Genomic DNA, 26,605 nt, shown 5'->3' with positions numbered 1-26,605 from the left:
TGCTGACACTAGTTATAGAAAGTAAGTTTCTTCAATCCTGGGTTAAAAGGACACTGCCAAGTACTTCAATAGTTGTAGCTCCCCCTCCTCCACTTTCAACTGTTTAAATATTTCTTTACAACCAGCTCTATATCCTATTCAAGGAGTATAGGGATGCAACATTTTCTGCAGAGCCAACAAGTGCAGTTCAGTTGGAAACTGTGATTTTAAAAAGGTGGCCATTTTTAAAAAGTATAAAAACTTATTTATTTTACATACATACTCTACTTCTCCCCCACCCCCCAGAAAAGGACATTCTCTAACAGATTACATCAGTATTAAACAAAATGAAATTAGGGATCTACCACCATGACTCTTCAATTGAAGAAATTAATATTTATCCACTGTTACACTAGTATGTCAAAGTGTCTAGTTCAACTTCTGCAGTTTATTTACTATAGAACTACACATCAAGCAACAGTATAATCTGTTTGATGCTAATTTGCAGTCAGCAATTTAACAATTAGTTGGATTAATCAATAATTCCCAAATTACATCTTACCCATAGCTGTTTGGGAGAATAACACAGAATCATACAATGTAGGGCTAGAAGGGACCTTGAAAAGTCAACAAGTCCAGTCCCCTGCCCTAGGGCAGGACCAAGTAGACCATCCCTGACAGGTATTTCTCCAACCTGTTCTTAAAAACCTCCAATGACAGGGATTCCATAGCCGAACTACCCTTACAGCTAGAAAGTTTTTGCTAATATCTAATTTAAGTCCCCCTTGTGCAGATTAAACCCATTACTTCTTGTCCCACCTTCAGTACATAAGGAAAAAAATTGATCAGAGACCCTTTTATACCAGTCCTTATACTTGAAGACTGTTACCAGGCCGCCCCCCATCTACTTTTCTCAAGACTAAAAACATACCCAGTTTGTTTAGCCTTTCCTCACAGGTCAGGTTTTCTAAACCTTTTATCATTTCTGTTACTCTTCTCTGGATTCTCTTCAATTTGTCCACATCTTTCCTAAAGTGTTGGACCCAGAATTGGACACATTATTCAAGCTAAGGCCTCCCCAGTGCAAAGCAAAGCGGAACAATTACCTCGTGTCCAACATACAACATTCCTGTTAACATACCCAAGAATGATATTAGCTTTTTTCACCACTGCATCACATTGCTGGCTCAAATTCAATTTGTGATCCATTATAACAACTCTCAGATCCTTCTCAACAGTACCACCACCTAGCCAGCTATTCCTCATTTTGTAGTTCTGCATCTGATTCTTCCTTCCTAAGCAGAGTACTTTGCACTTTTTTAAACTGGATTTCATATAGTTGATTTCAGAAAAATTCTCAGCAGTCCTTTTCCAGTCTAATCTTGACCTCCCAAAGCGTCTGAAACCCCCCGCCCCCTCCCAATCTTGCTGCCATCTGCAAGTTTTATAGGCGTACTTTCCACTCCGAGTTGTTAATGAAAATATTGAATATTACCAGATCGAGAACTGACCCCTGTGGGACACCACTAGACATGCCATCCCAGTTTGACAAACTGGTAATAACTACTCTTTGAGTATCACTTTTCAACCAGTTATGCACCCACCTTATAGTAAAATCATCTAGACCACTTTTCCCTAGTGTGCTTATGAGACTGTCATGTGGGACTGTTTCAAAAGCCTTACTAAAATCAAGACATATCATGTCTACTGTTTCCCCCCCATCCGGTAGGCCAGTAACCCTGTCAAAGTATGAAATTAGGTTGGTTTGACTTTATTTGTTATTGGCAACATGATAGCCTATTCAAAGCCACTATTTTATATTTTTTAATATATAATTATATTTTTTTAAAATAGCCACCATTTTAAAATACAGACTGACAATATACACAGTACTGAAAAAGGTAGATTAGATCATACTGAGTTCTGTAGATATCTGAAAATAAACTGACTAGCAAGTATATTTGGGCAAAAGCAGCAGTCAAAGTGCCAAGACAAAGTACGAACAAAATATTTATGGAACACAGATCTTTATATGCCCAAGGTTTAACCAAACTTCAAGTACACAAGTAGCATAAGGTAGTGGTTTTCAAACTTTTTTTCTGGTGGCCCAGTTGAAGAAAATTGTTGATGCCCGCAACCCAACAGAGCTGGGGATGAGGGGTTTGGGGTGTCGGAGGGGCTCAAGAGTGGGGCAGACGGTTGGGGTGCAGGGTGGGACCAGGAATGAGGGGTTTGGGGTGTAACAGGGGGCTCTGGTTTTGGGGGGCTCAGGACTGGGGTAGGGGATTGAGGCATGGGGGCTTACCAGTCAGTGGCACAGTGGGGGTGCTAAGGCAGGCTTCGGGCCTGTCCTGGCACCGCAGATCGCGCTGCAGCCCGGAAGCGGCCAGCAGCAGGTCCAACTCCTAAGTGTAGCTGCTCGGAACCGTTTGCGCGCCTCTCACCCACAGGCACTCCCCCACCCCCCAGCTCCCCAGTACTCGGGCATCACACGGAGCCCCATGTAGCCTAGGAGCCGAACCTGCTGCTGGCCACTTCCGGGGCACAGCACGGTGTCAGAACAGGTAGGGATTAGCCTGCCTTAGCAGGGCAGCACCACCGATGGGACTTTTAACGGCTCAGACGGCGGTGCTGACCAGAGCCACCATGACCCAGTACTGGGTCGTGACCCGCAGTTTGAAAACCACTGGCATATCTCTGCTAGACACAAAATGTTCTCTGTGAGAAAGAAAGTAAAGACATTTTACTGCCCTATTTAACAAGATCATTACCTTGGATCCTAAAATAAGCAGCAAATCTTCATATTAGGAAGCAACTGAAACAGTGCCCATTGAGTCTAAAAAAAAAATCCCTACCTAAAGAGACATGGGAATGGATAGATACAAAGTGAGCCAGGAACATTTGTTCATTTATTGGATATTATTTGCTGATTTAAGCCATTAACTTTTCTTTTCTTCTTAATGATCCAGGTAACCGGACACCAGACTTAATAATCGGTGCTGCAAACAGGTCTGGAAAATCATCAGTACACAGCAAATGACTGTTAGTAAATGTTTAAGAAAGTCACTCTCTAATCACATTATTAAGAGTAATTTTGTAGCTAGGTATTTATTGTTGATGTAGCTTTCCAGGCATCTGAACATGGCTCTGACCAAAATGTCCTTTCATTTTGCAGTAACTGTTTTCTTCTGACCTTTGTCAATACCATTTCCCCATCCAAACAGCTAGTATTATGGCACTTCATCTACAGGCAAGTATGAAAAAAATGTTGCTTTACTAATCAGCCAAAAGGATATTCATGAAGCATCTCTCATGATATAGCCCAACTCTCAAACATGACTGACCATTCTGGGAAATTAGGTGTAATAGGATTTATTAGTATAGGCATTTGGATAAGACCAACCCCTTTTTCCCTTTGAACTCAGGTGTTCAGAGGTTAAATCTGCATAGTACATACTTAACTACAAAAAAAGCAGCTTAACAGGACACCAACTTAAAAAAATTACATTTGTCTGAATTTTTGTGTTGCCTATTACAGTTACAATTGTCACCTGATACCACAAATATTGGCAGAACACTTGAGAGGTAAATGTCAATTTCACAATGCGTACAACATATTCCATTTTGAAACAAATCTGTGGGTTTGCAAAAGCCAATAACTCCGTTGTGTAGTTTTATATTTCTACCATATTTTAAAAAATAGTAAAAAATTAGCAGCTCACTTTGCTCTTAGTCAGATTTGAATAATTTATACAGAGTTACTCAAAATTACCACTTTAGCCAAGGAGGCAAAACACAGAGTGCTCACCTGTTTACACAGCACTGGGCCTCTGGGAGTTACCGTAAATAACATAATAGAAATCTCCTTGACCAGATCAATTTAAATAAACCACACATAAATCAGAAAATTCTGTACTATTCAAGTGCATTTATCTCATGGATGTATTTGTAATTCATTTTATAAGGCTTTAAAATTAAAGATAAAACTAATATAAGCAATGGGGGAAGGAGGAATTAGATGTAAAAGGCAGAAAAGCTCATCCCTACCATATACTGTGGTAGTAACTAGTTTTTGCATCTGTCTAAACAAGTTAGAGTGATGGTTTTGCTAAGTATTACAGTACATAAAATGTCCTTATATATGGCAGACAATCAAAAAGAGAAGAGTTGGGAGACTAGCCAGATACTTCTAGGGAATCAAAAGTTTTTTTCTTTTTTAAATGATAAAACTTTAGAGTAGAAAATGTAAGTTCTGCTTCTGGATGCAATATCCCAGGGCAGTCTTGTAAAACTGTCAGTCATAACAACGTAGGAAAAGGAGCAGTCTGACAACAACAAAAAGCAACAGGCTGTATTAAAAGCCATGACTCTTCTATTATTGAAGGTAGGAACTATACCTTTTGTTTTTGTATAGTATCCACAATGTATTGGTTGCTACTTGCTGCATCATAATAAAAATCACATCGCAAATATTTTGGCCTCCAAGAGACAGGAAGTGTGGTTTTACCAGTAAAACAGATTGCATACTAGCTAATACAGCTTACTGAATTTTTTTTTTTAATTTGGCAAGCTTTTAATTAAAATTTTTCCACCACTTTTCTAAACGGCTCTAACCAAACAATAACTTTGAGAGAAAATACTACAGATATTCCGTATACAATATTTTAAACTAATACCACATCACAAGAAAAAAAAAAGCATCAAATCATCTGACTCTGAAAGGAACAACAAAAAATCCTTATTGTTGTACCGTATATTGTAGGTCTCAAGAATTTTTTTCTTAATCAGTAGCCACTCAATTCTCTCAGAACTACAGCTAAGTTAAGAGAATTGCATAGCTGCAGGCAAAAACATTATAAACACAGAAGCATATTCTATAAAATAATAAGGGGAGAAAACCAATAAAAAAATTGAGTTAAGAAGAATATATTGCTTTACTTTACCATAGAACATTTTATGTTCCAAAGGAGAGTGTTATAATACTTTACACTAGAATGCCTCACTAGAAATTGATGTATTTCATTGGCTATATTAAGTGTGTATCGTTTTAGCACTGTTCTACTGCATTCGTGTAAAGAACCACTCAAGGAATGTAATATCACATTTAACACTATGCAATCTGAAACACACTATGCTTCACTGTGAAAGGTCAATAATATATATTCACCACATCTCAAACTACACAGCAGTAAAATTATGTAAACAAAACTGCATAATGTAAATTTATGTATTACTATAAATGACTATGTATTTAATTTCAGATAAACAAAATTTAAAGTCCTAAGGATCAAGATGATGTAGCCTATTTGTTCTCTGCTCAGAGAAAAAGCTAAATTCAAAAACAAGATTTAGATTCTTTTCCCCACAAAACTTCAGATTATTTTATTTCCAAGCAAACTATTACAGTACATATACATTCACTAACATTCAAACCTTAAAACCTGAAGAAAGTCTATTATTTTAATTGGTTTTATTGTACTCCATTATTCATCATATGGAAGAAATAGCCTCATTTAAACAATTTTTCTCCAGACAAAAATCATGGCATTTATTCCTATAGGCAGCAGAACTTGATAACTGCACTAACACCTACAGTACAAGGAGACACCTGAAACAGAACACCAGTCTCAACTTAAAAATTCTTCTCCCTTTTATGAGTTTGGGTCACCCTTAAAAAACTGCAGCCATTATAATTAGAACAGTGTATAGGGTTGCCAACTTCGTAATATTTAAAAACCGGACTACTCCAGCAGGACACCTGGCAACCCTAGTTAGGAAGCATATTATGAGACATGTAAACTATGTATTTCAAAATGAAGTGTAATTAAGATTAGCATTTCTAAAACACACAGTAGTACTCACCCTTTTGCTTACAGAGAGACATAATTTGTGAATCATGTGGTCTGGGGATTTAACATCAGTGTTTGTAGCCAAGATTCTAGTTCTCTTTAATGCTGCTTTAATGATCACAAGAAAAAATTCTAACAAAGAATTACATGACAGACAGAAAGATTATGGATGGACTTTGTTTTACAAATAAAAAATGATTTAAGAACTGCATTTTTAAAATCTTCACATTTTAGAGAGGCTTTTAGATCAGAATATCTGAAAGTAATAAAAAGCTCCCATGAATAAACATCTCCCCAATAAAAGTACACCTCTACCCCAATATAACGTGACCTGATATAAGACGAATTCGGATATAACGCGGTAAAGCTGCGCTCTCCGGTGGATCAAAGCAAGTTCGATAGAACGTGGTTTCACCTATAACGCGGTAAGATTTTTTGGCTCCCGAGGACAGCATTATATCGGGGTAGAGGTGTACTTTACAGCAAAATAGGAAAACAGGTCTCTTACCCTGGGAGCTTACAACCTAATGCTATACTCTATACATGTATTTTACACACACACAAAAACATTAAGGTTGCAAAGTCAAATGCTCAAAACCTAGTAAATGCTCAGATTAAAGTGGCCCGTGTAACCTTAATAATTCATCCCCCTTGTGCATACACATTATGATACAGTCTGATTACATGACCACAGACTATTTTTTCCACAGGACAGACCAGCTCTGGGGATGAATCAGGGTTGTGTGTGAAGGAGGCTGTCACTTCATTTGTTGCAGAAGCTGGAAGGTGTGTAGTAAATAAGACAGGAAATTGCAGGAAGGAAGAGAAAGGATGATTTTGGTTAAGGCAAATGAATGCTGCAATGGGGAAGCAGATTCTCTCTCTGCCTTTGCCACCAAGTTTCTATGTGATGCTAGCCCAGTCACTTAAATCACAACTTTTGACACAGGTAGTCATTAACTGTGAGTTCCTTATTTTCTGGGTGCCTGACAATGAGTCTGATTTCTAGAAGTCACAATAAATAAAAATAAATAATTAAAAATCCAACTTTTAAATTATTTTTTATTTTAATTAAATACAATTTTCTTTCTTAAAATAAAGAACCTATGAAATGAAGAAGGACAACTCATGTCCCTGTGATTGCGTGGTAACTTCTATTGTTTCAGCTCTCACTAAACAAAGGGACATTTAATTGTTCCCTCAGTTAGCCTGAATGGAAAGCATCTTGGACAACCATCAGATTCAACAAGTCCTCTGTGACAGCCCACAGATCTGACAGTTTATCAATACATATCCCTAGTGCCCCCACCACCACACACTCTCCCATCTCCTCACAGGGTGGTACTAAGACCTACAGCCGCACACTAAACAAGGAGGAGAGAATAAAATGCTGAATAGCTGCTCATTAATTGAGCACTAAATATATCAGGGGACCTGTGGGGGAAAAAAAAAATAGTATGTCATCATGTAAATAAAGGCATAAGCATATGGAGGTTGAATTTAGGCTGCACAGGCAACCAGAATTCTAGTATTTCCTCACTTTTGAGTGCTTATCTTTGCAACCCTAACAATGTTTTTTTAAACTAAACTAGTTTTGTGTGTGTAATATTTAGTAAGAGCCATGTGTTTCTAAAACACTTGAAAGATGTGCTATGCATATTTTCAGCACACAGGAAAACACTGAATACTCATTAAAGAATAATACCATCGTTGTTATAAACAATGACTCTTTAGCTGAACACAAACACACCTCTGTTCTGATCAATCTTCCCTGAAGAAGAGTCAGAGTTGGTACATAAGCCATAGATCAAAGACATTGCTTAAAAACAAATCAATGATGAAATATCTTGAGTTATTTTAAGTGCTGATTTCCAGTTATAATGGCTTAGTTTTCTCAATACCAAAGCTGCCATTTGAACATACTGGTGCCATTAGAGACAGTTCCATTCACTACACCTGTCGAAGATCTTAATAGTGTAGTACATAATTTCTTCTGGTATGTTAAATACATATTTCTATATTACCACAGGCAGATAAAGCCCGGTTACAATTATCTGAACAGATTATTTTGGAGGTCAAAGCATTTTACATAGATATACCTATCAGTTCTTTTAATAAACTATAAAAAGGCAACATAAGAACAGAATTTACAGAACTTCCAGTTCTTGTTCAGCTTTAAAGTCCTTTGGATGTTTAGTTGGAGGCACTAACCTAATGAACACATGTTAAGGCTTAAGTATGTGTGTATCTACTTTGATCAACTGTTTCAGTATTTTCCCTACATTCACCTTATCTTTACCCCAAGCAGGGAGTGTACCAAGCCAATTCACCTGCACATGCCCGTAACTCAAGTTTCTGAAACCAGTCTGAGCAAGTCTAATAGGGCTTTCATTCACTTCTACTACAGCTGCACTCATTCATCAATGCTGTGCTCATCCTATAATGACTAGATGGAAAGCAACTGTCCCTGAGGCTACAACCAATCATTAGAGAATAGAAAATAATGCCAATTTACGCTGTACTCTGCTCTCACAGGTCCACCTACCATGATACTCCCAGGCAGAAAACACAAATTCTAGTATCACTTCTCAATCAATGCTTCTCTAAATGTAGCACGCTGCTCTGTGACCGTAATCACTGTATTCTCTGTGTGTTCAGTCTTCAAACAAAATCAAATTCAACAGGTTAAATAATTATGTTTCAACTTTTCTCCACAAAGCTTGTGTGTTTAATACATTTTAATCAGGCAGAATTTAAAAGAATCAATGTGTTTCTTTTATCTGATATTGATGTAGGTGGGCCATACTCTAACAACATATCAAGTCTTTTCAGCATTTTGGAAAGGCATTTTCTTAACTGGTTTGATTAATTTTTATGTCACAAATCAGCATTCAATGATCCCATGAGATGAAAAATGTTAGTCAGGCTTACAGATATAGATTTCTTCCTTCATTAATCAAAAATTGAACTCAAGAAAGGCTTTACCCTAGAAAGTAAAACCAATTTTGCTTCACATTAGGTTAGACACATTATTATTGCTACTTAGTTTATATAAATGTTAAAAATAGGCTGGAGAGTTTGGTTGCTTTTTTCTTCTTTAAAAGGAGCCTGTTTAATGTTAATAATATTTGTATTCCTTGAAACTTGAATAGATTGACATTTTAAGGAACCAGGTTAACAAGGCTTGAAAGATGGTATCAAATAAAATGTTTTAAAACAGGTACTAGAAGAAAAGATCCTTTTCAATTATTTCTCATTTTAAATGTAAAACTACTTAGTGTGACTGTTAATTAAGACCTGTTCATTTAAACAACAGTACAGTAGAAAGACAACAAAAATTAAAGTGTTTCCACATATTTCAATAATTGTCCAACACAAAAACTGGAGTGTTCAGCTACTGATATTCTAATTTCAAGAGTCAAAATAAATATTGCATAAAGAATTCACTTTTCAAGAAAAAAAAATCTATTCTATCATTTGCTAGTGTTTATTTCCACTTAATATAATAATTTTAGTTGATTACACAAGAAAAAAATGACAATTCTAAAACCAGATGATCCTGTCTTAAAAGTAATAGTAGGAAGCAGGTAATTATAGAATTGCCACATCTTGAAACAGACTTGCCTTTTGGGAGGGAAAAAATACATCAGTTACACCTCTGTAATACAATGCAGAATTGTCAAAGCTTCTAAATAAGGAAGAAGCAAATTGGAGTCCTTTTTAAAAGTCACCATCACCGAGTGAAGCCTTTAGAGTCAGTGCATTTTTTTCATGGTAAACAGACCATAAACAGAGTTAAACAGTAATAAATTCTTCCTTACTTTTGAATCAAAATATTGCCTTCTTACTACCATGATCATGTTTCCTTTTTAATCTTGAATTAATTTTGCAATGAGATATTTTCTGGTACACATTCAGGTATTACTAGTTACCACCATGTTGCATGGCATCTAATGTATAATGCAGTGGATTAATTTAAAAGTATTTGAATGGTTGTGAGGTGCATCTAATCATCATGTATGTTAATACGCAAATATAAAGTGTAAGGTATATATTCTTCTCCTAAATTATTTCAAGTGACAATGGAAATTAACAACATCCAGAATAAATCAAACTTTCAGAGATGAGTCACTAATAAAGGGACGACTTGGGAAAGTTTTAAATGCGTTCCTTTATAAAGTCAACACTTAAAATTAGCAATCAAGTATTCAAGAAAGTCAGCATGGGAAACTAAACTACAAGGAGAGAAATAATGTGTATGAAGGAGAGCAAAGGATAAAAGTAAAACATATTATACTAAAATAAACTAAAAAAGGAATATGAATACACCGTGAAGTTTGGGAGAAGTTTCCTGGAATAGAAACCCAAAGTAAGTTTTACAACTTTCTAGGTCCCCTGGCAGTCTGCACAGGCAAAGTGAAAAGAACCTCTCTTCATGGAATGACAAGCTACAAACACGGATTACTTCTCTCCCCCTAAACCATCCATAGCAGATTCAGAATGGTACCCGCTCCTACAAATCTCTCTGAAGCTTATTAGGCACCATATATCATTACACACATAGAAGGACAGAAAATAAATTCCTATGTAGCAGAAGTTTTTCAAGGAATGCCAACACACAAAGTACTCAATTATCCAAAACATTTTGTAGGATGCAAAATGACTAAGGCATCTCAAAAATATCAAATCCAAGTACATGATCTCAAAGGTCATATGCTGCACAAGTAAAATGACAACTGGTTTTCTGGGAACACCCCAAAAACACTACATCATCCATGAAAGCCATAGGATATGCAAAATGACAGCCATCTTCTTGAAATTTCCTAGCCCAAGAGGCAAACTTTTTCAGTAGACAACTCCCATTACAAGCTATTCAACTGAAACAAGAGCCCAGAAACATATCTTTAAAAAAACCAAGCTATTATATGACAGGAGACAGAAGCCACTCCACCTGTCCTCAGGCACACAACCTCAGAAGTTTCCAAATGACTCCATTTATGGGTTGAGATCTTCATTTACCTCCCAGGAGTTTGAAGGCATATTGTGTCCTTGGGTTGTTAATCTCTCAGTATTTCACTTCTGCTGCATGCTCTAATACTCAGTGTATAGTATCCATGGGATCTTCTTAACTTTGGAACATCCCTGAACTATTTCACCTGTGTAGGCCAACATATGGGAATTTGATCATTTATTTTTAAATCATCCTACATCCTGAATATTTGCAGGAAGTGACTGGTAATGCTGCACCACAGCTTTGAAAGAGGATCAAGTTTTGCAGAATTGACATTTCCCCTAGGCAAGTATCTTTCCTTCAGGAATAAAGGGGCAGAGGGTTTGTTTCTTTTAGGATATAATGATCCTCCATTTTATTGCACTGCCACAACTGTTCTAGTTTATTGTTCATTTTAACATGTTCCCTCCCAAACAGAGATTTTAAAAAGTAGATTAAAAATGTGGAGGAATTAATAGGGTTATGGGGCAGAAAGAAAAGCAATTCAAACCCTCCAGAAGGTATTAAATATAGATTCATTATAGCACCTTCATCATTTGATTCAGGGTGGCAAGGAGTCTGGCCTAACGTACATGGAAATATAGACAAAGTTATCCCAGTTGTTCAATATACGCCCAAACATCAGGCCACTTTCTCCCCTTTGCAATACTTATCTATATAATTACCACTAGTGTAAAGCAACAAGAGTTTATTTATACTGTAGGAGCATCAAAACCCAAATACGGACACCTCCACAATTTAACCCACATTTTCTGCAGCTTTCCAAATACCCTAATTGTGATCACACCCCCTCTTTAGGATAGCATGGGTGTCCTCCAGCTCCTGTTAATTTGCTTTTGAATAAAGTTACACTTCTCAATTACCTCCCATCCTACTGTACTGTCATTTATCACTTAAAGCCTCCTCGCAGAAACATCCTGAGAATACACCTCCGGTTTTTTTTTTTAAACCAATGAATAAAATCCACTCGGATTTAAGAAAAGCCGCCGCCGCGCTCATTCATTCACGCAGCATTGTTTTTAAAACACACTTGGTTGCTGCGGTGCGGCTCCCAACACGTTCCATTCAGCGTGAGCAAAACACTCCGCCAAGTTTCAGCCGCCGCTCGCTACTCCGGCGCAGCCAGGGAGAGCCCCAGCTGCCCCAACCTGCAATGTAAACACGGCCAAGAGTAGACGTCCCCGTCCCCCCGGTGCAACTTGTTGCTTCTCAGTGGGGAAAAAATAAACAGAGAACGCTCCAAGGAGACGGGGGAAGGCAAGAGCCGGCCCAGGACAAAGCCAGAGACCCTGGATTTCCATCTCCCGTCCGGGTCCTTCCCCGCTTTCCAAGCGGCCAGCTCCCCGCCGCCTTTATTTTCGCTTTCCCTGGCGGTAATCATTAAACAGGAGCCAAGCGCAGGCTGCGGGAACCATTTCACACACGCAGAAACCGACCATCCCCCCTGCGAGCCGTAAAACAAGCGGCTCCCTCCCTCCGACCAACGCGGGACGCCCCGCCGCACCGGCGGGGGTCGGGGAGCGAGGTACTCACTCAATGAAGTAGCTGGCTCCCTCCTCGGAGAACCCCTCCTCCCAGCCGCGGGGCAGATCTGGGGAGGCAGAACAAAGGGGGGGGGAGTGAGAACTTGGTGCCCTGAAGGTGCCTCCCTGTCCGGGGGAGGCTGGGGAGGGCGCGAGACCCCCGCCACACCGCGGTCGCTACCCGCTCCTCCCCCGCCACGCGACACACTCCCACCCCCGGGCGGGCACCCACCTGAGCGGATCATGTGGCCGGAGTTGACGGGCTCCTCGGTGCGAGGATGCAGCCAAGTAGTAGAGCGGGTCAGGTCACTAGGCGGGAGAAGCGGAAAACATGCACCTGTTAGTGACGGGCAGCCCCGGGCGGACCCCCACACACCCGCCTCCCCGCGCCTTACTCGATGAAGAACACCCGGCCGTCCCTGCAGACGCCATAGGACCAGTGCTCAGGTAGAGCGTCCCGCCCCACCGCCTCCGCCGCCATGTTCGCCGTGCGCACAGCCAGCCGGCCGGCCGGGGAGGGGGTGCCAAGGGGAGCGCGGGCGGGCGGCCGGCGCCCAGTGCCCGGCTCTGCTCAGCAGCGCCACCGCCACCGGCTGGTAAAGGCGCAGGCAGAACTCTGCCCGCTCCCTTGGGAGAGGAGGAGGAGGAGGAGAAGGGAGCGGGGCAGGGGTGGCAGGTCCCTGGCTGTACAGCTGCGAGAGAATCCCTGTCCCCGGGAAACTGGCTGCAGAGGGAACGAGACAGACCCGCTCCGGTCCTCTCTCAGCGCACTGGTTACAGTGCGGGCGTCCCACTGCTCAGCCCTTCCCCGCACAGAGCTGGGCTCACGGTGCCTGTTCCACATACGCTCCCCCCAGCTACAACGCGCCTGAAATGCCCCCACACGAACAGGGCACAACAGGCTGAATTCTCCTCTTACCTTAGCTGGTGCAACTCCACTGACTGCAGTGTAGTAACTCCTGCTGATCAGGGATTGCTGTTTGTTCCCCCATTCCTGCCCTCCTCTGCCCCTCGAACTCCATCTCTTATACATACGCGGGATACAACCATGTGTCTAATCCCCCCTTTAGTCTGACCCAAACCTCCGTTCTCTGCAGGGGTGCTGAGAGCCATTGAACCGAACTGTAAACCCTGTATATGATGGAAACCCCTTCAAGAAAGGAGGTGCAGCAGTACCCCTTGTTTCAGCACCTATGATTCTCTGTTTTCTCCTAATTCATAAAGTCCCTCACTTCCTAGCAAAAAAATTGTTTGTCTGCTGGTTTTTGTTGTTGTTTTTCCTATGGAGAACGCTCTGCGAGGAAACCAGCAAGTCCAGGGCAGATGGAATGACTCAGTGTGGGGACTGAATATAAAAAGTTATTATTCCTTCCTCCACTTGTTTCCCAGGCTGAGGCATTAGTCAGTCTAAGCCTTTGATGTAGAGGACAAGAGGATGATGGAGATTAATTGCTATCTTGCCAGCAACCTGTGGCTATACTGAAAAAGTAGGGAGAGGGTAGGTTGTGGTTGTTCAGCCAAGGGAATGGAAACACCAGATCGTTAATGAAGCAGAATTTTGCAATAAATTTACATGGCACCTTTTATTGCATAGTACCTCCTATATGCAGTGCTGCTGAAATGCAGTTGCTTTAAGGTTAAAATGTACGTACCCTACACAGCATTGAGGAAGGGGAAATTTTAGCTAAAGTCACTGGGTCAAACTCCTTCTTTTACGAAAATACTGTGGGATCTTGAATGTATACACAGTACACAAAGGCCCTCTGTTTCCAAGGTCTCATTTGATATTTAGGTTCCAAGGACCTATATACAGCAAACTAAGTCCTCTACTGAAAGATGTAGAGCTGAGATGAATTTGCAAAAAGAAGAACAGGAGTACTTGTGGCACCTTAGAGACTAACAAATTTGCCACAAGTACTCCTGTTCTTCTTTTTGCGGATACAGACTAACACGGCTGTTACTCTGAAACCTGAGATGAATTTGACATTCATTGAAACCTGTTTTTCTACTCTGATTCCCCACTGCCTTGCACAGCTACATATACCAGTGCAAAGTGGATGTAAAACACACCCCTACCATTCTACCGTGGTAGAGTTTTTGCATCCTGATTTTGCAGAGGTGCAAATAACTACACAAAAGATAAAAGCCAGGGAGAATCAGGCCTTAAGAACTTTTAAATTGGGAAAGATATTGGAAAGTAAGCTAGTTTCTACTAAACACAGGAAAAACATAGGATGGATTTTTAATGAATTGTTGAGAGCTTAAGGGGTGAATGTCTTTCCTATGCTTTGATTCACAGATGCTGAAAGTGAAAAACTCCTATTCATTTTGCTCATGCAGGATTATACAGATTAATTATACAGATTATTTTTTTTCTTTTATCCCATTCTTCCTAGTTATGTCTTCATGTACCACATCATATAATTCCTCTCCCTCACTGCTAACACTTTCCAAGTATTGGTAGAATCTTATGCACCGCTACTCCTAGATCATCAATAAACCAAACTTTTCCTAACCTTTCCTCTTAAGTCAGCATTACAAACTCCTGAACATGTTTGTTACTTTTCTTTGAATTACCACCAGTGTCAATATCTTTCTAGTGATGTGGTGCTCAGAAAGGAGTATATTCTTGCAGATATTTCGCACTGCAATAAGCTCCGTCCTCTGCATTTGTTATTATTGCCTTTATAACTATTTGCTTGTTTAGTGTCAACAATGTGCATATAGCTGTAAAAAGCAGATAAAACAAGGCTCAAGCTTAATATACTGTAGTTCCCAGGGCAAGTCCTTTTACACCCATTAATTGCATGGACTAAATTAGCCTATAGCTCCCTCCCATAGCATTGCCTCTAGACCCGCATGATTGCGTGGACTTCTGTACTCATAATGACCACTAACTGAGTTTAACAATAACCCTTCATTGTGTAAACCACTACTTGGAATGATCTTGTGACTTGTCTTCAGTAACGTAATGGAAAATATTTTAAATAATTCAAAAGGAACCTATTCTAGCATTGTTCAACATTAAAACCTGCTTCTGATGCTTACTGTGTAAGCAACTATAAACTTTTGAAAAAGATGTTGCATACTTCTCTCCCTACCAGAGATAATTACTTCTCATTATTGATTTGATCTTTTTAATCTGCACATTAAAGTCCCATTCTTATCCCACAGAGAGATTAAATTCTCTTACTGATATTGACATGTTGAATTACTACTGCTCTTTAACATCAGGTGGTGATGAAAGACTTCTACATGATTCAATTGATATACCTTAACTTCCGTTACATGCACTTACACACTTTAATCTCAGCTGGTTTCATATCAATATTTTGAATTATTGTCCTTTAACCAGCAACAGGCTTTCTTAATAAAACCATACAAATATACAGCTTAGTTTTCCTATATGTTAAATAATAAAATAAGGAAGTTTGTTAATTTGAAGGCAAACATTTCCCTTTGAGTTACAAGGGCCTGATTGAAAGACCTTTGGTGTCAGTGGAGATTCCCATTGACTTAAATGAACTGTTTATCAAGAGTCTAGTCTGCAGTTGCATAATCTGTATTTTAACATAAAGGTTCATATACCTTATATATGACTTTTTTGCATTATTAGAAAGTGCGGCATCGGCACTCATTTATTACAGACCTTATATACAATACTTAAAAGCAGAATATTGTATTGCAGCAGAGTAACCGTAGTTAATGTTAAGTCACTTACTGATTAAAAGACAACCCTTCTAAGTACTTGAAAATCCACGTGCTGACTCAGCTGGTCTTGAAATTTTGTGCGCCTCATGGGGGTGCAGAGTAGGGTTAGTGGTCTAAATTTGGGATCATTTGAACAAAAGCCTCCCGAGATACGGCCCCCCCTTAACAAATGCTATGTGTATAAAATCACGTATACCCAATTCTAGATGGTGCAACCTGCTCATCTTCCCCCAAGGCCATGCAAAAAAAAAAAAAAAAAAAAGTTCAGTTCAGTAAGGGAAAATTCCCAAGCATTACAAGTAGTCAGAAATCCGACACTGACTCCTCATGTGAAAAGACTGTGCTACTGTTAGGCTAAGGACTGATAGAAATATGAAAAAGTCATTGAGGAAATTAAGTAAATTCTTTTTCCAAGATCCTTTTTTGAAGGTATTGCTCCAAAAAAAGTGAAATTGGGAGATTTAATTCCTGGAAATAAATGGTGATTTTTTTTCTTAACCCTTTCTGGCTCAGTATCACAAACGGTAATATGTAGCACTTGTATAACCCTTTGATAGCTTTGGATTCAAAGTAATTTAAAAAGGTGAAAAAGAATTAGCCCCATTTTACAGATAGTAAAAGTGAAATACAGCAAGGATGGCTTGTCCAATGTCACAGTAAATGACATAGCTGGAAATAAAACCCATATCTGACTCATAGTACGGTGCTCTATCAATTGGACCACAGGAGTCAGTGGGAATAGACATAAGTGTGGCAAAAAGTTATCAACAGCTGTAAAAAAATTAGATGAGACAACTACAAGAAAGAAGGAAAGGGACAACTGTTTGTTCTGACATTTCACACTGCTGAAGTGTTTGGCCACCTATTTCTAACTTTGATGTTGCTGTTGCATAAAATAATATATCAAAAAATATTTGAAGGAATCACCACAATGTTACTCAGTATCAGCTAATAATAAATCAATCAACAGTAATGCCAAATAAGGGTTGAACATGAGCATATTCTCTCTTACAGGCCATTTTGTACCTTTAACATACAGTCATTTAATTTTATTGTGTATTTAAAACAGGCATACTGTGAGTGAAAACCCTAAACTGGGATGTGGTACAGCCCTGTAGGCAAAAAGCAACTGCTGCAACACGAGGTCCCAATTATTGGAGTGTTCATTTACAAATTTACGTATTATGGCCCCCAAAGTTCCATTAAACCTCTCCACCAGGCCATTGGTTTCATGGTGGTAAGGGGTGGCAACCAAGTGATTCACCCCATGAGCTTTCCACAGGTTTTCCATGGTTCCTGCCAGGAAGTTAGTTCCCGAATCTGTAAGGATGTTGGAGGGCCAACCTACCCTGGCAAAAATGTCTGTTAATGCCTGGCACACACTTTTAGCCCTGGTGTTGCTTAAGGGTACTGCTTCCGGCCATCGGGTAGCAAAATCCATGAAAGTTAGTACGTACTGCTTTCCTCTGGGTGTCTTCTTTGGGAAAGGACCCAGAATATCCACAGCTACGCGCTGAAATGGGACCTTAATTATGGGTAGTGGCTGGAGAGGGGCTTTAACCTGGTCTTGGGGTTTTTTCACTCGTTGGCACACCTCACAAGACCAGACATAATTAGCAACGTCCTTGCCCATTCCCTCCCAGTGGAAGGACTTCCCCAACCGGTCTTTGGTTCTGTTCACCCCAGAATGGCCACTGGGATGATCATGGGCTAAGCTCAAGAGCTTTACCCGATACTTAGTGGGAACTACCAACTGCCTTTGAGGATGCCAGTCTTCCTGGTGCCCACCAGAAAGAGTCTCCTTGTATAAAAGTCCTTGTTCTACAACAAACCGGGATCGGTTAGAAGAGCTGAGAGGCAGTGGGGTGCTCCGTGCCGCCGCCCAAGCTTTCTGAAGGCTGTCATCTGCTTCCTGCTCAGCCAGGAACTGTTCCCTTGATGCTGGAGACATCAGTTCCTCCTTGGACTGTGGACTGGGGCTTGGCCCCTCTGGAAGTGATGCAGGTGCTGGGGCTGTTTTCATTGACTGTGAACCGCTGTCCGCTGGTGCACTATGTGGTAACTCAGGCTCTGGCTGAGCCTCTTGGGTAGGGTTATCTGCTGCTTCTGCCAGTTTAGGCTCGCTGGTGCCCTCTGGCATTGGAGTTGTAGACGGGTTTGCAAGCGCTGGACTTAGGGCTGGCAATGGTTCTGGTGCTGGTTGCGTTGCCAGTTCCGGTTCTGGGACTGGCTTTGGCTGGGTCTCTGGGATTGGATCCACTACGGCTGTTGCAGTTGTTGGCAGAGGATCCAGTTCCACCACCTTTGTTTGGGTCTCCGGTAACACAGACGGGGCCCTGGTGGACGGCTCAGGAACAGGGATGGGGGTGAAAGCTTGCTTAGCCTGGCTGCGGGTGACTATTTCCACCCTCTTGGCTACCTTTACATGGTTGGCCAAATCTTCCCCCAGCAGCATGGGAATGGGATAATTGTCATAGATTGCAAAAGTTCACATTCCTGACCAGCCCTTGTACTGGACATGCAACGTGGCTGTAGGCAAGGTTACAGATTGTGACACGAAGGGTTGAATTGTCACTGTAGCCTCTGGGTTGATGAGTTTGGGGTCCACTAGGGATTGGTGGATAGTTGACACTTGAGCCCCAGTGTCCCTCCAAGCGGTAACCTTCCTTCCGCCCACTCTCAAGGTTTCCCTTCGCTCCGAGGGTATGAGAGAGGCATCTGGGTTTGGGGATTTTTGGTGTGATTGGGGTGTAATGAACTGTAATCGGTTGGGGTTCTTGGGGCAGTGAGCCTTTATATGTCCCAGTCCATTACATTTAAAACATCGCCCTGCTAAGGTATTACCGGGACGAGGTTGGTTGGTGGAGACTGGTGTGGTGGGGTGAGAAGGCGTCTGGGGTTTCCCTTGGGATGTGGGTGGGGCCTTGGGTTGTCCCCGGTGGTAAGGTTTTGTTTCGGCTTGCCCCTTCTGATATTTGCTCCAACTGCTACTAGTTTTTTTCTTTTCTGTCACCTCCACCCATTTGGCTCCAATCTCCCCCGCCTCAGTTACAGTTTTGGGCTTCCTATCTAGGATGTACCTTTCTATTTCCTCAGGAACACCCTCTAAAAACTGCTCCATTTTTATAGGGAAACCAGATCTTCCAGAGATTTAACATTTGCTCCTGATACCCAGGCATCACAATTTTTGTCAATGTGGTAGGCATGCCGGGTAAATGACACGTCTGGTTTCCACCTTAGGGCTCTGAACCGCCGACGGGCATGCTCGGGTGTTAGCCCCATTCTGAGTCTGGCCTTGTTTTTAAAAAGTTCATAACTGTTCATGTGCTCCTTAGGCATTTCAGCCGCCACCTCTGCTAAGGGTCCACTGAGCTGCGGCCTCAGCTCTACCATGTACTGGTCTATAGGGATGCTGTATCCAAGGCAGCCCCTTTCAAAATTTTCTAAGAAGGCCTCAGTATCATCACCTGCCTTGTAGGTGGGGAATTTTTTGGGATGGGAAGTGGTACCTGGAGAGCTGCTTGCATCCAGCCTATCCCTTGCTACTTCCAGTTCATGCTTCCTTTCTTTTTCTCTCGCCTCCTCTTTGGCTTTTTCCAGCTCCATCTCTTTCTTGTGGGCCTCTTCTTTGGCTTTCTCTTCTCTTTCTCTCTGCTCTGTCTCGAGTTTTTTTAATTGAAGCAGTCTCTGATGTTTTCTTTCATTTTCTTCTGCTTCTAGTTTGGCCAGTTCTATTTTGTTAGCTACTTCTTTGGTAGTCATTTTCCTGTTTTCTTGTGCTGGGTCACACCCCTCTGCAGTTGACTGAAACTGGGATATACTCAGCTCTGGCTGCTGCTGAGTTAACAGAGACTTTCTAACTAGCTACTCCCGAGGATGTAAAAAGAAAAAAAAAATCAGCTTGTAAATTCCTTTTACCAGTCGTTTGCTCATTAATTGAACCTTTCTCTTAACAAAGGCTCTTGTTAAAAAAACTTAACACCTCTGCCTTCAGGCAAGGAGAGATAAGATATGCATCTACCTTCAGCTCTGCTTTCCAAGCAGCTAGAAGGAAAAAAAAATCTTACTGGCTTTTGGGTTTAAAATGAATCCCACCTCTGCCACCATGTCAAGGCTGCTTCCCCACTTTGAACTTTAGGGTACAAATGTGGGGGCCTGCATGAAAACTTCTAAGCTTATCTACCAGCTTAGGTCTGGTCCGCTGCCACCATCAATGGATTCCCTCCCTGGGAAGCCTTGAAAAACCCTCACCAAATCCCTGGTGAAAACAAATCCAAAACCCCTTGGATCTTAAAACAAGGAGAAATTAACCATTCCCCTCCTTCCTCCCACCAACTCCTGGTGAATCAGTTTCAACCCCCCCCTGGGATCTACAACAGGGAGAAATTAACCATCCCCCCTCCTTCCTCCCACCAACTCCTGGTGAATCAAGATCCAAAACCCCTTTGGATCTAAAACAAGGAAAAATCAATCAGGTTCTTAAAAAGAAGGTTTTTAATTAAAGAAAAAGGTAAAAATCATTTCTGTAAAATTAGTATGGAAATTAACCTTACAGGGTAATCAAACTTAAAGAGCTCAGAGGACTCCCCTCTAGTCTCAGGTTCAAAGTACAGCAAACAAAGATAAACACTTTAGTAAAAGGTACATTTACAAGTTGAGAAAAACAAAGGAAAACTAACACGCCTTGCCTGGCTATTTACTTACAAGTTTGAAATAGGAGAGGCTTGTTTAGAAAGATGTGGAGAACCTGGATTGATGTCTGGTCCCTCTCATTCCCGGAGAACGAACACACTCCCAAACAAAGAACACAAACAAAAGCCTTCCCCCCCCCAAGATTTGAAAGTATTTTGTCCCCTTATTGGTCCTTTAGGTCAGATGCCAGCCAGGTTACCTGAGCTTCTTAACCCTTTACAGGGAAAAGGATTTTGGAGTCTCTGGCCAGGAGGGATTTATAGTACTGTACACAGGACAGCTATTACCCTTCCCTTTATAGTTATGACATAAGTATTTTCTTTCAATTAAAATAGTACTACTTTCTCTTTCAGAGCTCTTTTATTTTCTACTCTAGCCTCTGATGGATAATAACCTTTTGGTTATATCTGAAGCGTCACAGTTCACACCATTCAGAATCCATGTGATACAAATTTGCATTTTTTAAATCTACATATGAAGTTACTATGCAATTAAGGAGTGATAATATTGGGGATCTTTATAGTTTAACAGGGTATATCAGTGTTTTTCAGATAAACTGGAAGATTGCTGTACCCTGTTCAGTTTATCTCCGTCCCTCCTTTGATATCCCTTTATTGGTGCTTTCCGTAATAGTTAAGACTCTCACAAGACTCCAGAATGTTTTGTTGTAAACTATTTTTATAACTGAAATATCTAATGAATGCAATAATCATCTAGGTTGATGATACATTCATTACTACTTCTTAATTACACAGTTCTCTGAAATCCAATTTTAACAATTAACCAGACTGAATACAGAAGAGAACAAAAGCAAAGCAATGTATTGTATAGTACAAGGGTAAACTTGTCTTTTTGAGTCCGCATTGTATAGTCTTTCCACAGACGGTTTTGTAAAGTATTATATTTCTCAGTATCTCTTAAAATTCCTTTTAATTCAGATTTACATCTTGATTCTTTCAGTTACAATGTTAATTATAAAGTGAAAAATGTAATAAAACTAATTCTAATTGTGCTTCAGAGACTTAGCAATAATTATTCCCACATCATCATAGTCCAGCAGATGTCTTTTACATTATTTGTTTCTCAAGCAAAATGACTGTACAGTTCTTTTGGGCACTAAATACTTTTAAAATCATTGGTTTATTAACAGAGATGTGGATGGCTGGCTTAACAATATATCACTCTTGGTAAAATTACAGCTGTGTTCTGTCAACAATAATTATGAGGGTGTTTTGCTCATTTCCTTCCATATTTTTCTGGTGGAGACATTGTCAGAGCAGCACCCATTTTAAAAAGAAAAAAATCCAACATAATGTGTCTGGCTGAGGTTTGGTAAGGACACATTGTGGTATGGTGAAAATGAAGACTCTGAAAAACTACCACAAAGCTTCCTCCTTACTATATGCAAATCTGCAGAGAATGTGCAAATTCTCAAGTGGAACTTTAGCATAATTTTGCTGTACTACTAACAGAGGCCTGGAGCATTTCCTAGGGACTGATCAAGATAACAAGTTTTGCTTCAGGCTGTTCTCCTCAGATACCGACTAATTTCCCAGGAAATGCCTTGGCCCAAAGTCATGATTGCTATTAACGCTGCTTTTGTTGTTGTTGCTGAACCAAAAAAATGTAATTTAAATTAAAAATTCCACTTTTTATTTTGTACTGACAGCTCCTGTCCTTTTTCCAGAGTGCAGAAGGAACTGATGTTAACGATGATGCTGTTATACAGGCTTTGTAAAAGTACTAAGACCAGGTACCACGGCTAATTAGATTTACTCTTTGCAGTTGTAGCAATTTTGAGGAAATTTCTTTACCTTGTTTCCTTGAGTGAATGTAATGTTTATTAGCAAAACCAGACTGACCTCTCTAGCGACAGGTGTTCTCTAATCCACAGAACAGTTACTCCATGGATCGTGGCAGTACAGGCTCCCACAGATTGCTCCACCAATGTGGGACCAGATTAGGGTGACCAGATCGCAAGAGTGAAATATCAGGACACATTGGGTGAGCGGGGGGGTGGAGGGGAGAGGACGACAATGACAGACACAGGTGCACAGAGCCATGAGAGGGGGCCCTAGGAAGCTGCGAGAGGGGGCCCTAGGAAGCTGCAAGAGGGTTTGTACGGCCCCTGCTGCAGCCCGCACCACAAGCCACAGGGCAAGGACACCTATTGAATTCAATGAGAATTTTGCATGTGAATTGATGTACCTAGTTCTGAGATTATAAAGCCAGAAGGGATCCGGTGATCACCTGGTCTCACCGCCTGAATAGCACAGACATAGAACTTTCCCAAAATAATTCCTAGAGGATAGCTTTTAGAAAAACACCATAACCCTTAATATATTGTTAATCGTTAATTACTCTTACCATTGAAAAGGTATGCCTTATATCCTGTCTGAATTTGTCTAGCTGCAACTTCCAACCATTGGCTCATGCTCTACCTTTCTCTGCTAGACTGAAGTGCCCGTTATTAACTATTTGTTCCCCATGTAGATACTTACAGTCTATAACCAAGTCACTTCTTAACCTTCTTTTTGTTAAGCTAAATAGATTGAGGTCCTTGAGTCGATCACTATAAGGCATGTTTTATAATCCTTTAATCAGTCTTGTGACTCTTCTCTGAACACTCTCCAATTTATTAATATCCTTCTTAAATTGTGCACACCAGAACTGGACACAGTATTCCAGCAGTGGTTGCACCAGTGCCAAATACAGAGATAAAATAACCTCTCTACTCCTGCTTGAGATTCCCCTATTTAGGCATCTGGTCACCCTATTTCTGTATGCATTTCCCCAGGTTTTTTTGTAAAAATCAAAACTGAACTGCCCCAGAAATTCTGGCATGTGGAATCATCGTGAAACTCGCATGGCTCCAACCCTGCCGATGAATCTTTAGATCCACTGCACAGACTTCTGCCACTTGAGCTAATGGAGGAAGTGATGGCAGAGGCAGTAGGTTGTCATCCTATATGTGATAGATCAGCTCTATAGGGGGATGAGACACTTTTTTTGCCACTGGGTTTCACAGATATCTGCTGACAGAAGAGGAACTGTGAAACTCAGGAATCCTGGGTCTATTCCAGGCTCCTGAATGGAGTGGTCTCTAGTAGTCAAAGACCCTTCTTCCCTATCCCCTCCAGTGGCTATCCTATTGCTGTGTAACACGCCCCAGCTCCTCATCTGATTTCAACTGCCCCCCACTACCGCTCTGGATTCCTTGTCCCAGTTTCCTAGTCCTGTCTCTCACTCCTCTCTCCCCGCCCCCATCCCTCAGATGGGATGTTCGTTCCAGACTGGCAAAATTATAAGGCTTCCCAACATTTCAACACTTCCCATTCTAAATTTTCGGTTGCTTAACTATAGGCTAGCTCTACCTACAACAAAGCATATTCAGAACCTCTGATTAAAGGGATTATAAGTGTAGCAACCTCCATCATAGCTAGTCACCAAAGATTGAACCCGAGCCATCCAGACTTAAAAGCATGAGCTTCTACTACTTGAGTTCAAGATATAACTCCCTTAGCTGGTAGCTATACAGTTATCCTCTAAAAATCCACCAGAGGAGGGCACAAAACACATGTTGGACAGTGAATTACAAAAGTGCCAAATATTATTATTAGACCTGCAATACTTTTCACAATGAACATCAGCGGGGGATAAACTGGGAGTTTAAGAATATTTGGAAAACAATTTTAGAATAACATTCAGTGTTGCGGTTTAAAAGAAAAAATAACTGTTAAAACTCATAACTTAGCAGTATTCAGTGTTTGAAAAAAACAACTTTTAGGAGTTATGGGATACAAGTTAAGAATGTTGAAACAGGAAGATGTTATGCTTAGTTACCACTTGGGCAAGGCGGCGTGCTATGTAATACTTGCAAGATTTCACTGTAATGTTTTACAATATATAGCAGCGCAATGCTGATTCCATTGATATTGTTGAGCAATTCATGCTGATTTTATTTCAGCCCACATCTTAATAGTTTTGAATACTATAGATCACAATTTTCAGCTCAGTTGGTCTGAACATGCAGAGCTTTAAAACTGCTATGCTCTAAACTGTATATTAACTACAGTTTTATAAACCTGCATGTCAGAGAACTGTGTGACACTACTACTAGACAGTGGCACAAGGCAATTCAGTGTGAATCACAGAAATGTAGGACTGGAAGGGACATCAACAGGTCATCTAGTCAAACCCTGCACTGAGGCAGGACTGAGTAATAACAACACTAGACCATCCTTGACAGGTTTGTCTAACCTCTTAAAAAACTCCAATGACTGCTATTCCATAACCTCTCTAAGTAATTTGTCCAGTGCTTAACTACCTTTACAGTTAGGAAGTTTTTCCTAATGTGTAAGCTAAATCTCCCTTGCTACAATTTAAGCCCATTGCTTCTTTTTCCTGCATGTCCTGAGTGGGACGGGGGTGAGTCCAGGCAGTGGGACTGGTGGGAGAGAGGTCGAGGAAGTCGGTGGGTGTGTGGGGATGGACCAGAGGAAGCAGGGTGGAGGAACTGAGGGGGACAGGACTGGGATGGGGGGAGCAGGGTAGGGGCTGAGGGGAGCATGAATGGGACAGGGTAGAGAGCTATGTAGAGTGGGGCGGGGCAGGGGAGACAATGGGGCTGTGGAGGGTCAGGGGGTTGGGGAGAGGGACAGGGTCTGGAGGGGATGAGACAGAGGGGAGCAGGACTGGAATGGGGGGAAGTTGAGGGGGTGGGATGACGGGAGAGGCTGAAGAAGAGATTTGGGGTAGGGCAGGGACTGAGGGCAGTGGATTGAGGGTGGGGGCACAAGGGGGACACTGCAGGGGAGGCTGAGAGAACAGGGTCAGGGTGGGGGCTGAGGGCAGTGGGTCGGATGAGATGATGGGGGAGGGGAGGGGAGGGACTGTGGGGGAGGCAAAGGGAACAGGGTCGGGGTGGGGGCTGAGGGCAGTGGATTGAGGGTGGGGGGCTCAGGGGGGACTGCAGGGGAGGCTGAGGGAACAGGGTCAGGGTGGGGGCTGAGGGCAGTGGGTCTGAGGGGAGCCCCTCCCCAGAGGAACCTGCCAGGGGACCAGGTGAGCCCAGCAGTGCTTACCTGGAGCGGCTCCCAGGAAGCATCCAGCAGGCAGGTCCCCTCTGGCTCCTAGCCTAGGGGGGTCGCATCGCTGGCGGGTCGGGTCACGTCGAGGGGGAACAGGGGGGACTCAGTCTCTCTGCCCACTGCCGGTGTCTACAAGCCACGCCCCCCCAGTATGCAGCCAAGCTGCGGAGAATTCCTCACTGTCTGCCTCACCTGTGTGTGTGCCTCGGGCTGCTGCTGCATTCTCGGACGCCAGCTGGGAGCTCAGCTGTGCAGCGCTGCCCCAGGGGCCCCGGAAGAACAAGTGAGTGGCACCAGTGGCGCTGGCTTGCCGCGGTCCCCCGGATTTCGGGACAAAGTGCGTCCCGACCAATGTAAGGTCGGGACGTGGGACAACTCCCCTAAAATCGGGACTGTCCCGTCAAAATCGGGACATCTGGTCACCCTAGACCAGATTATAGGGGTGCGTGAGTAATTAATTCTTCATACTCATTCATACTTTGGCCTCGGTGTAAGACTGCCAAAAAGGGGTTCCAATTCTGGTGATAATTTTTTAATGTGGATTGAGACCATCAAATTTACTTCACTTAAGGTGATTAACATCCAATAAAAAACCTTCAGTAACTAAGGGCTTGAGCGCAGCAAGTTGCAGCTCTGTAAAGCGCCAGTGTAGACAGTGCACCAGCGCTCCTTACAGAGATGGGTTTTTTAGAGCGCTGGAAGAGCTCTCTCCCAGCGCTCTGCCGCGACCACACAAGCCACGTTAAAGCG

General features: G+C 41.8%; 1 protein-coding gene and 1 long non-coding RNA gene across 6 annotated transcripts in view; one reads left to right on the top strand and one right to left on the bottom strand.

Moving 5' to 3' along the window:
• PLEKHA7 (pleckstrin homology domain containing A7) overlaps positions 1-12,859 on the bottom strand; it is a 285,568-nt gene extending 272,709 nt beyond the window's left edge. For all 5 annotated transcript variants that reach the window (XM_054025956.1, XM_054025959.1, XM_054025957.1 and 2 more), the window contains exons 1-3: positions 12,758-12,859; positions 12,595-12,671; positions 12,373-12,430 (exon numbers count right to left, since the gene is read on the bottom strand). In XM_054025956.1, coding sequence (XP_053881931.1) covers positions 12,373-12,430; positions 12,595-12,671; positions 12,758-12,843 — 221 coding nt within the window. In that variant the 5' untranslated portion in view covers positions 12,844-12,859. The remainder of the gene's footprint in view (positions 1-12,372; positions 12,431-12,594; positions 12,672-12,757) is intronic.
• The window catches only part of LOC128835986 (uncharacterized), a 51,179-nt gene continuing 36,518 nt past the window's right edge, over positions 11,945-26,605 (top strand). The window contains exons 1-2 of the long non-coding RNA XR_008444723.1: positions 11,945-12,364; positions 22,435-22,518. This is a non-coding gene — a long non-coding RNA (uncharacterized LOC128835986). The remainder of the gene's footprint in view (positions 12,365-22,434; positions 22,519-26,605) is intronic.

The sequence above is a fragment of the Malaclemys terrapin genome, chromosome 4 (genome assembly GCF_027887155.1).
Source record: "Malaclemys terrapin pileata isolate rMalTer1 chromosome 4, rMalTer1.hap1, whole genome shotgun sequence".
NCBI classification, from domain to species: Eukaryota; Metazoa; Chordata; order Testudines; family Emydidae; genus Malaclemys; species Malaclemys terrapin.
This window is presented reverse-complemented; position numbering and strand designations above follow the sequence as displayed.